Consider the following 15,359-nt stretch of genomic DNA (forward strand, 5'->3'; position numbering starts at 1 on the left):
GGTGTTGGGCTGTGGCTGTGGTGTAGGCCTGCGGCTACAGCTCTGATTGGACCCCTAGCCTGGGAATCTCCATATCCCCCAAGTGTGGCCCTAGAAAAGACAAAAAAAGAAAAAAAAAAAACAACCCAAAAACAAAACAAAACAAAAAAAACTCACCATGGACTCTTTCTATAATCCACCCAATCTTCTGTATTTTTGTTAATATTTCCCATAGGAACCGCTGCAACAGTAACCTAACTGATCTTCTGCCCATTCCAAACCATGTTGACAAAAAGCATTTTTCTTAAAATATGCACTTGATCACTTCACTTCCAAGTTGAAATTCTTCAATGGCTTTCTATTACACTTAGAATGAACTAAGTAAATCAACATATAAACCTAAATGTTCTACATCATTAGGCCTCTGCCTCACCTCTGTCTCATCTAGTACCACTGGCTCACTATGCTCTAGCTATTGCAGTTGTGGAATACAACGATACCAATCATGCTTCAGATACCCTGCAACTGCTATTTCCTCTATTTAGACAGCTCTTTTTTAAATCTCCTATGGGTAGCCCCTATATCATTTAGATTCTTGGCTCACAAGTGGCCTCCTGTAACTGTCCTTTTGGTATTCAATATAAAGACAGACCCTTTCTTATCATTATCTCTCTCAGATACTTCTTAACTTTTTAAGTTATTCTGTTTAATTAGTTTTCGTGTGCCTTCTCCACTTGAATAGAAGCTCCACGTGGGCAGTGACCTGACTTTGAGACTGTACTCTCAGTGCTTAGTATAAGAGCACACAGAAGGTGGTCAATAATTTTTTTTCCTCTTTTTCTGGCTACATTGGTGGCATATAAAAGTTCCTGGGCTAGGACTGAATCGGAGCTGTGGTTGCAGCAACATTGGATCCTTTAACCCACTGTGGTAGACCAAGGGATAAAACACATGCCTCCACAGAGACCTGGAGTTGCTGCAGTTGGATTCTTAACTCACTGTGCCACAGTGGGAACACCTCAAGAAGTATTTCAAAATTAGAAACGAATTAATGATTTCCTACTTGAAAAATCCCACTTATCCACATTACTTCACCCATCAATTGGATCAATGATTTCCAGTATTAGATTATTAGAGAAACGCAAATCAAAACTATAATGAAGTCTCATCTCACAGTGGTCAGAATGGCCATGATCAAAAAGTCTATAAACAGTAAATGATGGAGAGGGTGTAGAGAAGAGGGAACCCTCCTACACTGTTGGTGGGAAGGAAAATTGGTACAAACAATATGGAAAAGAGTATGCAGGTTCCTTAACAAACTAAAAATATTATGATCCAGCAATCCCACTCCTGGCAAACATCTGATGAAAATGATAATTCGAAAGGATATATGCCCACCAATGTTCACTGAAGCATTATTTACAATAGCTAAGACATAGAAACAACCAAAATGTTCACCAACAGAGAAATAGATTAAAATGATGTAGTATATGTACAAAATGGAATTTTACTCAGCCATAAAAAGAATGAAATAAAGCCATTTGCAGTAACACAGATTATCATACTAAGTGAAGTTAGAAAAAAACAAACATCACATGATATCAATTAATACAGAATCTAAAAAAATGACACAATAAACTTATTTACAAAACAAAGAGATTCCCAGACTGAAAACAAATTATGGTTACAAAAGGGGAAAGGTGGGCGATGGGGATAAATTACGATTGGGGGATTAATATATACACACTACTATATACAAAACAGATAATCAACAGGGACTTGCTTTATATTATAGGGAATTCTACTCAATATTTTGTAAAAACCTATATGGGACAAGAATCTGAAAAAGAATGAATATATGTATTGTATAACTGAAATCACTTTGCTATATATCCAAAACTAGCACAACACCATAAACCAACTATAATAAAATTGCAACTGCAACAAAAATTTAAAAAAGAAAGAATTCTAGTATGAGAAATGACCATAGAAGGTTATCTAATCAAAGTGCCGTTTTTAGGGCCACACCTGCAGCATATGGAAGTTCCTAGACTAGAGGCTGAATTGGAGCTGTAGCTGCCAGCCTATGCCACAGACATGCAAGATCTGAGCTGCATCTGCCATCTATGCTGTAGTTCGTGACAATGCTGGATCCTTAACTCAGTGAGTGAGGCCAGGGATCCTCATGGATACTAGTTAGGTTCTTAACCCACTGAGCCACAATGGGAAATCCCAAAGGGCCTTTTTATAGATGAAGAAGTTGAGACCCAGAGAAGTTAAATGACTTAGTAATGGCCCTGTTTTAGTTTGATTACTTGTTATCCAGACTCTCACATTATACCAAAAATTTGTCCAGCAATTTGACTTTCCTGTAGATTACACCCCACCACACTCCAAAAAACCCTGTCCCTTAAAAACACTACAAGGCAAAAAAATGGAGCTGGAGGAATCAGGCTCCCGGACTTCAGACTATACTACAAAGCAACAGTCATCAAAAACCGCACGGTACTGGCACAAAGACAGAAATATAGCTCAGTGGAACAGGACAGAAAGCCCAGAATTCAACCCACACACCTACAGCCAACTCATCTATGACCAAGGAGGCATGAATATACAATGCAGAAAAGACAAGCCCGTTCAATAAGTGGTGCTGGGAAAACCGGACAGCCACGTGGAAAAGAATGAAATTAGGACACTCCCTAACACCATACACAAAAATAAACTCAAAATGGATTAAAGACCTAAATACAAGGCCCAGACACTATCAAACTCCTAAAGAAAAACATAGGCCAAACACTCTCTGACATAAATGACAGCAACATCTTCTCAGATCCACCTCTTAGAGTAATATGTAAAAACAAAAATATGCAAATGGCACCTAATCAAACTGAAAAGTTTCTGCACAGCAAAGGAAACCCTAAACAACACAAAAAGACAACCCACAGAATGGGAGAAAATCTTTGCAAGTCAACCAATTGACAAGGGATTCGGCTCCAAAATTTAGAAACACCTTCTGCAGCTCAATACCAAAAAACAAACAACCCCATCCAAAAATGGGCAGAAGATCTAAACAGACCATTCTCCAAAGAAGACATACAGATGGCCAAAAAAACACATGAAAAGATGTTCAGCATCACTCATTATTAGAGAAATGCAAATCAAAACCACTATGAGCTACCACCTTACACCAGCCAGAATGGCCATCATCCAAAAGTCTACACACAATAAGTGCTGGAGAGGGTGTGCAGAAAAAGGAACCCTAGTACACTGTTGGTGGGATTGTAAATTGGTGCAACCACTCTGGAAAACAGTATGGAGATTCCTCAGAAAACTAAACATAGAACTACCATTTGATCCAGCAGTCCCACTCCTGGGCATCTATCCAGAGAAAACCATGACTCACAAAGACACGTGTACTCCGATGTTCATTGCGGCACTATTTACAATAGCCAAGACATGGAAACAACCTAAATGTCCATCTACAGAGGAGTGGATCAAGAAGAGGTGGTACATATACACAATGGAATATTACTCAGCCATCAAAAAGAACGAAATACCAGCATTTTTAGCAACACGAATGGACCTAGAAACTATCATGCTAAGTGAAGTCAGCCATACAATGAGACACCAACATCAAATGCTTTCACTGACATATGGAATCTGAAAAAAGGACAGACTGAACTTCTTTGCAGAGCAGATTCTGACTCACAGACATTGAAAAACTTATGGTCTCCAGCGGAGACAGTTTGGGGGGTGGGGGGATGTGCTTGGGCTCTGGGATGGAAATCCTGTGAAATTGGATTGTTATGATCATTACACAACTACAGATGTGATAAATTCATTTTAGTAATTAAAATAAAACACTACAAGGCAGTCTTACAGCTGTTATGATTTAAAATTGCTATAGGTAGTCTTTTACAATGTGTCTGTTTCCCCAAATTTTAGTCCTACATTTGCAACTATAAACTAGAGTTTCATCCACTAGAATATCTGTTACACTTCACCTGCCTAAAATATAATGTAGTTTTTAGAAAATAAATAAGTCACTAACGGCATTTTGTTATCATAAAATACAGCAAAATATTAGCTAAGAAAATTGATATGGATGCTGTTCCATACTAGAGGTTATATGTGCCACAGCATGCATATGGGCAAATTTATAAAAAAATACTGAATCATGACGTCAAAATGGTCTTAGACTTTTTATGCATACATTACCCAGCTTTGCTTTCCCAGATTCAATTATACCCTAAAACTGTGGTTCACTTAAAATATTTTTTGCATTTACAACTTGCTTTTCTGGCTAAAATCAAGCCTATCAAACTTAAGCCAAACCAAATCAAACCCAATCTCTTGACTGAAAAACTCAATGTCAACTAAATTTATACCATAAAGAAAACCTAATAATACATTATTTTGACAAGGTAAATCCATCTATAATATGTTGATGACTGACAGACATAGTAATTATTATTTTCTGATTGACACATCTTATTTAAAGCAGAGTAGGAAGTTAACAATACCAAATCATAGCACCTTGGCCCTTCCTTTAATTTATATCTTCCGCTTCCCTTTTCCTTGAAAATAACCTTAGAGAACATATGGTGACAAAACGGAAACTGGCTTGGCATCATAAATAAGAATTTTGAATCTATTCTAATAATTTGCTGATTCTAAGGCCACAAACAAGAGGAGGAAAATGAATGAAATTTACTATTAAATATTATACCAGGCATTTTGCTCAGGTGTTGACTGGAATGTAGTGATTAGAAAAGAAGTTGATTTTACTTGAGAAAATACTAAGATTAGTTAGAAATAGACTCAGGAAGTCAGCTAACGTAGTAGGAACGTGTATAAATAAAATAAGGGGAATGTAGAATGCAGAATCATATCTTCAGGAAGTCAGCTAACTTAGTAGGAACGTGTATAAATAAAATAAGGGGAATGTAGAATGCAGATTCATATCCTCTGATCACTTTAAAAGTGAAAAGAATCTGGAGTATACATGGGAGTTTGATCCAGTGCATAAGGCCCTGTCAATTTAATAACAAAGCCTCTTACTACCAAAAATAGAGAGGGAAAATAAGCACATGCAAATAAGGTAAATAATAATCATAGGTGAGGCCAAATATATCATAAGAAACTTCATTTTGAAACAGAAATTTTGGGGATGCTGTAAGATTAAGAAAGAAAGTTGTGAGGCAGATATCTTGAATTTAAAAGAAGCAATTTCAGCCAGTTTACTGGAGTATATCTGGGTATGATGCATAGCTGTTATTTCTCTCTGAATTCTCATGGAATTGTGTCAAAACCGGAGCAGATCATGCCAATTAGCTCACTGCCTGGGAAAAAACACTGGGAGATAGTCACTATCCTGTTTAGGTAATTTATTAAAGATGATGGATCATTCTGTTCTAATATCCAAGAGGAATGAACCACATGGAAGAGCAGGGAAAACTGAATAGAGAATCAATAGTAAAAGCTAAAAGAATCACTAAACCAGCTTTACAACCATGCTAAATGACTTATGGGCAGAAATAAGAAAATTAGACAATGGGAAAGCTCACTGGTAGAGGTAAGCATATAGTAATATCTATACAAATATATCAAAAACAATAAGCAGAAGAGGATCAGAGTACACATGCAGGATTACTAAAATTCACTGAAAAAAAAGGAAAAAGAAAGACAATATACTTGAAATTCAATCATATGTATGTATATATACACACAGACACATATATGTATTTCTGTATATATACCTATTCATGCATACACACACACACATACACACACATAGGCTGCTATACCAAACCCTCATGGTAACTGTAAAACAAAAATTTAAAATAGACACACACACACAAAAAAAAGGAATCCAAAACAACACTTAAGATAGTCATCAAGGAGTTCCTGTTGTGGCTCAGTGGTAATGAACCTGACATATCCACGAGGATGTGGGTTCAATCCCTGGCCTTGCTCAGTGTATTAAGGATCTGGTGTTGCCGTGAGCTGCAGTGTAGTCAGATGCAGCTCAGGGTTGGCACTGCTGTGACTGTGGTGTAAGCTGGCAGCTCTAACTCCAATTCGACACATAGCTTGGGAACTTCCATATGCTGTGGGCGCCACCCTAAAAAAAAGGAACCCCCAAAAGAGTCATCAAACTACAAGAGAAAGGAAACAAAAAAACCCCATAAAAACAAATCCAAAACAGTTAACAAAATGACAATTGGAATATACATATTAGTCATTGTCTTAAACGTAAAGTGATTAAATGCTCCAACCAAAAGACATACACTGGGTGAATGGATGCAAAAACAAGACCCATATATATGCTGTTTGCAAAAGACCCATTTCAGATCTAAAGAAACACATAGACAAAGTCAGGGGGTGGAAAAAGGCCATTCCGTACAAATGGAAATCAAAAGAAAGCTGGAGTAGTAACACTTAGAGATGACAAAACAGACTTTTAAAATAGTGTTGCAAGAGACAAGGAATGACACTATGTAATGACTGAGGGATCAATCCAAGGAGATATAACAAATGTAAATATAAATAAAACCAACCTAGATGCACCTCAATATAAGGCAAATGTTAACAGGCGCACAAGGAGAAATTGAGATTAACACAATAACAGAGGGGGACTTTAATACCCTAGATACATCAATGGACAGATCATTCAAACAGAAAGTCAACAAGGAAATACAGGCCTTAAATGATACATCAGACCAGATGTACTCGATTGATATTTATAGAACATTTCATATGAAAACAGTGGAATATGCATTCTTTTCAAGTGCACATTGAACATCCTGCAGGACAGATCATATGCTGGGTCGCAAAAAAAGCCTCAGAAAATTTAAGAAAACCAAAATCATATCATCTTTTCTGACCAGAATGCTATGAAACTGGATTCCAGACAAGACGGCAGAGTAGAAGGACTTGAGCTCACTTCCTCTCAAAAAAAAATCTTGGAGGGTACACTCAAGATTTCACGTGCATTGAGTCCCAAGGCAAGCAGAGACCCTGAAAGAATCTGGGCCGGGAGTTCCCGTCGTGGTGCAGCGGAAATGAATCCAACTAGGAACCATGAGGTTGAAGGTTCGATCCCCGGCCTCAATCAGTTGGTTAAGGATCTGGTGTTGCCATGAGCTGTGTTGTAGGTCACAGATGCGGCTCGGATCCCATGTTGCTCTGGCTCTGGTGTAGGCCAGCAGCTACAGCTCCAATTAGACCCCTAGCCTGGGAACCTCCATATGCCATGGGTACAGCCCTAAAAAGACAAAAAAAAAAAAAAGAAAAAAAAAAAAGAATCTGGGCCAGTCCTACCTCTCGGTTTTGGAGGGTCTGTGGTTCCCTGAGTGGCAGGACATTGAAGGGGGAGGTCCCAAAAGATAATCACCGGTGGGAGCACCCCAAGAACCTACCATTGGAAAAACCTAGCCCCACCCACCATTGCTGAGAAGCCACACACAAAACAACACACAGGATGGGAACACAGCTTCACCCATCAGCAGACAGGCTGCCAAAAGTCCTCCAAGGCACACAGCCAATTCTAATTAAACCCAGTGAAACAGCCCTGTCCATCAGAGGGACAAGACAAAGTTTCACCCACCAGGGGGCAGACACCAGAACCAAGAGAGGCTACAATCCTGCAGCATGGAGAAAGGAGACCACAAATGCAGAAAGTGAGACAAAATGAAAAGACAGAGAGAGTTCTCATTCTGACTCAGTGAATTAAGGACATGACATGCCTCTGTGAGGATGAAGGTTTGATCCCTGGTCTTTCTCAGTGCATTAAGGATCCAATGTTGCCACAAACCGAGGTGTAGGTTGCAAATGAAACTCAGATCGATGGTGCCAAGGTTGTGGTGTAGGTCCCAGAGATGGCTGCAATTTCCCTGGCCTGGGAATTCGATGTCAACAGTGTAGCCATAATAAGAAAAAGACAGATAGAAAAATCCAGAAGAAAAGAGCAAGACAAAACCCCAGGAAAACGGCTAAATGAAGCTGAGATAAATAACCTACAAAAAAAAGACTTTAAAGTAACAATAATAAGGATGATCCAAGATATTGGAAAAAAACTGTAGGCAAAGATCAAAAAATTACAATAAATGTTTAACAAAGAAATAGAAAATTAAAAGAGCAAACAAGATTTAAAGAACAAACATCAACAACTGAAATAAGAAATTCAATAGAAGGAATCAATAGCAGAATACAGGAGGCAGAAGAAGACAGACTGGTAGAAATCACTGACAGAGAACAGAATAAAGAAAAACAAAGAACAAAAAGAAATGAGGACAATCTAAGAGAACTCTGGGAAAACATTAAACATACCAACATTTGCATTACAGATGCGCCAGAAGGAGAAGAAAGAAAGGAGAAAATATGGAGAAAATATTTGAAGCGATAGTAAAAACCACCCTAATATGGGAAAGGAATCACTCACCAACATCCAGGAAGCACAATTACCATATAAAATAAAACCAAGGAGAAAAACAATGAGACCCATATTAATCAAACTGACCAGTAATAAAGACAAAGAGAAAAATATTGAAAGAAGCTAGGGGAGTTCCCATCGTGGCGCAGTGGTTAACGAATCCGACTAGGAACCATGAGGTTGCGGGTTCAGTCCCTGCCCTTGCTCAGGGGTTTAACGATCCGGCGTTGCCGTGAGCTGTGGTGTAGGCTGCAGACGCGGCTCGGATCCCGCGTTGCTGTGGCTCTGGCGTAGGCCGGTGGCTACAGCTCCGATTCAACCCCTAGCCTGGGAACCTCCATATGCCACGGGAGCGGCCCAAGAAATAGCAACAACAACAACAACAACAACAACAAAAGACAAAAAGAGAAAAAAAAAAAAAAGAAAGAAGCTAGGGGAAAGCAACAAATAACATACAAGGGAACTCTGATTAGGTGGTCATCTGAGTTTTTTTTCAATCAGAAATTCTGGAAACCAGAAGAGAGTAGAGCAATATACTTAAAGTGATGAAAGGAACAAACCTACCACCCAGAATACACAGCAAGGCTTTCAAGTATATTTGATAGAGAAATCAAAAGCTTTACAGATGAGCAAAAGCTAAGAGAATTCAGTACCAACAAGCCAGCTTTACAACAAATGGTGAAGGAACTTTTCTAAGCAGAAAAGGAAAGGCCACAACTACAAAGAAGAAAATTATAAATTAGAAGGCTCACTGGTAAAAACAAACATAGTAAAGGCAGGTAATCACATGCACACACAAATGCAATATTAAAACCAACAATTGTAAGAAGATCAACAAAATGAAGAAATCCAAAACAATGAACAAATGGCAAGAACATACTTATCAATGACTAGCTTAAACATAAATGGATTAAATGTTCAGCCAAAATGCATGGACTGGCTGAATGGATACAAAAACAGGAGATATATATACATACACATACAAACAGTCTTAAAAAGACCCATTTCAATTATAGGGACACATATAGACTGAAAGTGAGAGGATGGAAAAAGATATTCCATGCAAATGGAAATCAAAAGAAAGCTGGAGTAGCAATACTCATATCAGACAAAACAGATGTTAAAGTATACACCCAACATAGGAGCACCAAACAATATAAGGCAGCTGCTAAGAGAGATAAAAAGAGAAATCAACAAGAAAATAACAGTAGAGGACTTTAATACCCCAGTTATAGCAATGGAGCCACATTAAATCAATAAGAAATACAGGCCTTAAATAACACCTTAGATCAGATGGACTTAATTGGTATGTATAGAACATCCCATTCCAAAGCAGAAAATAAACAATCTTCTCAAGTGCACATGAAACATTCTCTAGGATAGATCACATTCTGAACCACAAATCAAGCCTCAGTAAATTTAAGAAAATTGAAATAATATCAAGTATTTTTTCTGACCACAACACTGTAAGACTAGAAATCAAGTACAACAAAAAACCTGTAAAAAACACAAAACATGCAGAGACTAAACAATAAGCTACTAAACAACCAATGGATCACTGAAGAAATCAAAGAGGAAATAAAAAATACCAAGTGACAAATGAAAATGAAAACACAATGATCCAAAACCTACGGGATGCAGCAAAAACAGTCCTAAGAGAGAACTTCAGAGCAATACAAGCCTTTCTCAGGAAACAAGAAAAATATCAAACACAATGTAATGTTTCACATAAAACAACTAGAGAAAGATAAACAAAATGCAAAATGAGTAGAAGGAAAGACACCATACATATCAGAGCATAAATAAATGAAATAGTGATGAAGAAAATAGAAAAGATCAATGAAACTAAAAGCTGGATCTTTGAAAAGATACACAAAATTGATAAACCCTTAGCCAGACTCACCAAAAAAAAGGGGGTGGGGGGAAGAAAGGCTCAAATCAATAAAATAAGAAATGAAAAAGAAGACGTTATAATGGACATCACAGAAATACAAAGGATTGTAAGAGACTACTACATGCAACTATATCCCAATAAAATAGAAAATCTAGAAGAAACAGAAAAATCATTATAAAGATACAATCTTCCACGACTGAGCTGGGAAGGAACAGTAAATATGAATGGACTAATCAAAAGTATTGAAATTGAATCTGTAATTAAAAAACTTTCAAGAGGAGCTCTCATTATGGTTCAACAGTAATGAACCTGACAAGTATCCATGAGGATGCGGGTTTGATCCCTGGCCTCACTCAGTGGGTTATAGATCTGGTGTTGCCATGAGCTGTGGTGTAGGTCACAGATGTGGCTCAGATCAAGTGTTGCTGTGGGTGTGGTGTAGGCTGGCAGCTGCAGCTCCAATTCAACCCCTAGCCTGGGAACTTCTGTATGCTGCGCATGTAGTGTAAAAACAAAAAAGCAAAAAAAAGAAAAAAAAGAAAAACAAAAAACAAACCAAACCTTTCAACAAACAAAATTCTAGGTCTGGAAAGCTTCATAGCAGAACTCTATCAAACATTTAGAGAGCCCTAACACCTATTCTTCTGAAACTATTCTGAAAAATTGCAAAGGCCACCATCAGTCTGATACCCAAACCAGACAAAGATACCACAAAAAGGGAAAGTTACAGGTGAATACCACTGATAAACATAGATGCAAAAATTCTCAACGAAATAATTGCAAGGCAAATCCAACAATATATTAAAAGAATCATACATCATGATCAAGTGGGATATAACACAGGAATGCAAGGATTTTTCAAAAACTGCACATCAGTGTGATACACTACATTAACCAACTGAAGAATAAAAACCAAATGATCATTTCAATAGGTGCAGAAAAAACTTCTGACAAAATCCAACACCCATTTATGATAAAGACTCTCCAGAAAATGGGCTGAGAGGGAAGCTATCTCAACATAATAAAGGCCATATATGACAAACCCACAGCTAACATTATTCTCATGTTGAAAGCTGAAAGGATTTCTCCTAAGTTCAAGAACAAAATGTCCATTTGTATCACTGTTATTCAACATAGCTTTGAAAATCTAGCCACAGCAATCAGAGAGTAAAAAGAAATAAAAGGAATCCAAATTTGAAAAGTAATAAAACTATCACTGTTTGTAGATGATATGATACTGTACATAGAAAATCCTTAAGATGCTATCAGAAAACTACTAGAGCTCACCAATGAATTCTTTAGTTTCAGGATACAAAATTAATATACAGAATTCTCTCACATTTCTATACACTAACAACAATAGATGAGAATTAAGGAAATAATCCCATACTATCACAACAAAGAGAATAAAGTATTGAGAAATAAACCTACCTAAGGAGGTAAAAAGGTAAAAGATATGTACTCTCAAAAGTACAAGATATTGATGAAAGTAATCAAAGATGACACAAAGAGATGAAATATGTAACACTCCTTTATTGTAAGAATACTGTCAAAATGACTATACTACCCAAGGCAATCTATAAATTCAAAGCAATCCCTATCATTACCAATGGCATTTTTCACAGAACTAGAACAAAAAATTTTTAAATTTGTATGGAAACACGAAAGACCCTGAATAGCCAAAGCAATCCTGAGACCAAAAAAATCAGAGCTGGGAGTTCCCGTCGTGGCGCAGTGGTTAACGAATCCGACTAGGAACCATGAGGTTGCGGGTTCGGTCCCTGCCCTTGCTCAGGGGGTTAACGATCCGGCGTTGCCGTGAGCTGTGGTGTAGGTTGCAGACGCGGCTCGGATCCCGCATTGCTGTGGCTCTGGCGTAGGCCGGCGGTTACAGCTCCGATTCAACCCCTAGCCTGGGAGCCTCCATATGCCGTGGGAGCGGCCCAAGAAATAGCAACAGCAACAACAACAACAACAAAACAAAAAAAAAAATCAGAGCTGGAGGAATCAGACTCCCTGACTTTAGGTTAAACTACAAAGCTACAGTTGTCAAAACAGTATAGTACTGGCACAAAAAACAGAAATATAGATGAATAGAACAGGATAGAAAGCGCAGAAATAAACCCATACAACTACAGTCAATTAATCTTCGACAATGCAGGAAAGAATATACAATAGAGAAAAGACAGTCTCTTCAATAAGTGATGCTGGGAAAACTGGACAGCTTCATGTAAAAGAATGAAATTCTTTTAATAGCACCCACAAAAACAAAATCAAAGTGGATCAAAACCTAAATGTAAACTGGGTACTATAAAACTCCTAGAGGAAAACATAGGCAGACTATACTTTGATGTAAATCACAGCAGTATTTTTTGGGATATGTCTTCTGGAATAATGGAAATAACAAGTCTACAAATAGGGAGTTGTGACTCAGAAGTAAAGAACCCGACTAGAATCCATGAGGATGCAGGTTCAATCCCAGGCCTCACTCAGTGGGTTAAGGACCCAGTGTTGCCATGAGCTGTAGTGTAGGTTGCAGATTGTGGCTTGGATCCTGAGTTGCTATGGCTATGGTGTAGGCTGGCAGCTGCAGCTACAATTCAACCCCTAGCCTGGAAACTTCCATATGCCACAGGCGCAACCCGAAAAAGCAAAAAAAAAAGAGCCTACAAATAAATGCTGGAGAGGGTGTGGAGAAAATGAAAGCTCAACATTGTTGGTGGGAATATAAACTGGCATAGCCACTATGGAGATAGTGGGCTTACATCTGGAGAAAACTATAATTTGAAAAGATGTATGCACCCTAATGTTTACTGCAGCACCATTTACAGTAGCCAAGACATGGAAGCAACCTAAACGTCCATCAATAGATGAATGGATAATGAATATTTATACACACACACACACACCCCCCCCTGAAACTAACACAACACTGTAAATCAACTACATAGTTCCATTAAAAAAAGGAAGAAAACCTTTTTCAATGTTACATGACATTATAGGCATTTAAAAAAACCTGTGTTGTATGGCAGCAGTCTTAATCTAGAAAGATGTTACATCCATCCTACTGAGACACCTTGCTTGTTATAGCAAATAAGTTGTTCCCTATGGGAAAAAAGACAAACAGCATGCTTGCATATACTCATTTTTAAGAAGTGATCTATACAGGATGGTATGATTATTCATGGAAATTCAAAAAAATATGTAAATCAACTTATCAAAATACTATACCTTCCTCTCCTTGAACAGGTTCTTCTAATAGCAATTCTGTCATACATTCCCAGTCTTTCAACAGTTCTTGAGAGCTCTCCCATAAACTGTCCACCAAGTAGGCAGCATGTTCATGTAACTAAAAGTAACAAATCAAATGTGATAGAACATTTAATGAAGAAACTATTAGTAGTATTTTGAATTATTAAGCCATTTCTTTATATAATTAAAATTGCCTGGTCACAAGAGCTGTTTAGAGAGAGAAATAAACAGAAAAAGAATTTTTTTGGTATTCTACTCTTGATAGTAGGGATGCAATATGTAGACTCCATCATTTTTTTAAAACAATACTAAGATTAAGGACCTCCTAGTTCATGACATCAACTATAGATGATAAAAATGAGAGTATACCTAGTTTAGCAGAATTCCTAATGCTATAATGTGGATCTAGGTCACTTTTTCATTTACTCTTGGTTTGTCTCTCTCTGTTAGCATCTTTTTTTTTTTTTTAAGAAAATCATTTACTTTCTACCAGAATTTCATTTGCAACTTTGGAACGGTATTATTTATTTTTTATCTCTCATCTTAGTTAAGCCCAAATGTACGTTACTCTATCTCTTCTCTTTTCCATTCTCGTTTTCACTTAATTCAATCAACTCCCCATCTCAGCTTACTTCTACTTTTTTTCTTCTCATTACTCTTGACAATTTTCTTTGGAACTCACGTTCCAATAGCAAACACTCTCAAGTTCCTCATCAAACACTTCACATTAAACTCTTTATCAGTTGTTGATCACTAAACCATGGAGAATATTATTCCAGTAAAATTCCTTAGAAAAGTAGAGGTGTTGGCTATATTCCAGTATCTGCTAATCAAAAAAGTTCTTCCACTTTGAGTGTCATGACATCCAGATAAACCACTTTCTAGATCAGTGTTTTTCAAAGTATAGATTGCAACCCATTCATTGGCTATTAATTTAATGTACTGAGGCTAAAGTTTCAAAAGAATGAACATAGTAGAAAAGAATGTATATATAGCACATAGAATGTTAAGTCCAATTCCATATTTCAGTTATATGTTCTTGTATTTTTGAAAGAAAATGGTTTTTGCATGATGAGGAGTGGTCCAACATGTGTGAATGTCACCTTGGTAGACCTACTGGCCGTATACTGATATCTTGGTACATTGGGCAGGTGAGTTGGTTTCTTCCTCATTCCTAATTCTATCATTACTCTTCTTTTTCTTCCCTTTTAATGGCTATACCTGTGGCATATGGAAGTTTCCACGCTAGGGGTCGAATGACTGCACAGCTGAAGGCCTATACCACAGCCACTGGAACACTGGATTGGAGCTGCATCTGCCACCTATGCTGTAGCTTACGGCAATGCTGGATCCTTAACCCACTGAGCAAGGTCAGAGATTGAACCTGCATCCTTATGGGGACTATGTCAGGTCCTCAACCCACTGAGCCACAGTGGAAACTCCTCTATCATTACTCTTAATTTCTATGTAAATTTTGATGACCTCTTTAAAGACCTGCCTCATTAAGAATGAATAAATGTATGTGTGACTGGGTCACATTACTAAACAGTAGAAAAGTGACAGAACACTGTAAACCAGGTATAATGGAAAAAATAAAAATCATTGAAAAAAATAAAAGACCTGCCTCATTTAACTTCCTGAATCCTAATCTTCATTTCCATTGCATTTCACATTATAAATTCCGGGATCTGAGAAACCACCTCAGGAAAACTATGTACACATGCATGCACACACAACACCTCACAGTTTCCCAATGATTTTTTTTTTTTTTTGTCTTTTTAGTCTTTTCAGGGCCACACC

General features: G+C 37.5%; 1 protein-coding gene across 1 annotated transcript in view; it reads right to left on the minus strand.

Annotated features, from left to right (window-relative positions):
- STAG1 (stromal antigen 1) overlaps positions 1-15,359 on the minus strand; it is a 415,995-nt gene that overhangs the window by 73,645 nt on the left and 326,991 nt on the right. Inside the window, exon 15 of the mRNA XM_047782999.1 lies at positions 13,539-13,656. Within this exon, the coding sequence (XP_047638955.1) occupies positions 13,539-13,656 (118 nt within the window). The remainder of the gene's footprint in view (positions 1-13,538; positions 13,657-15,359) is intronic.

Source organism: Phacochoerus africanus, chromosome 1 (assembly GCF_016906955.1).
Source record: "Phacochoerus africanus isolate WHEZ1 chromosome 1, ROS_Pafr_v1, whole genome shotgun sequence".
In the NCBI taxonomy this organism is placed as follows: Eukaryota; Metazoa; Chordata; class Mammalia; order Artiodactyla; family Suidae; genus Phacochoerus; species Phacochoerus africanus.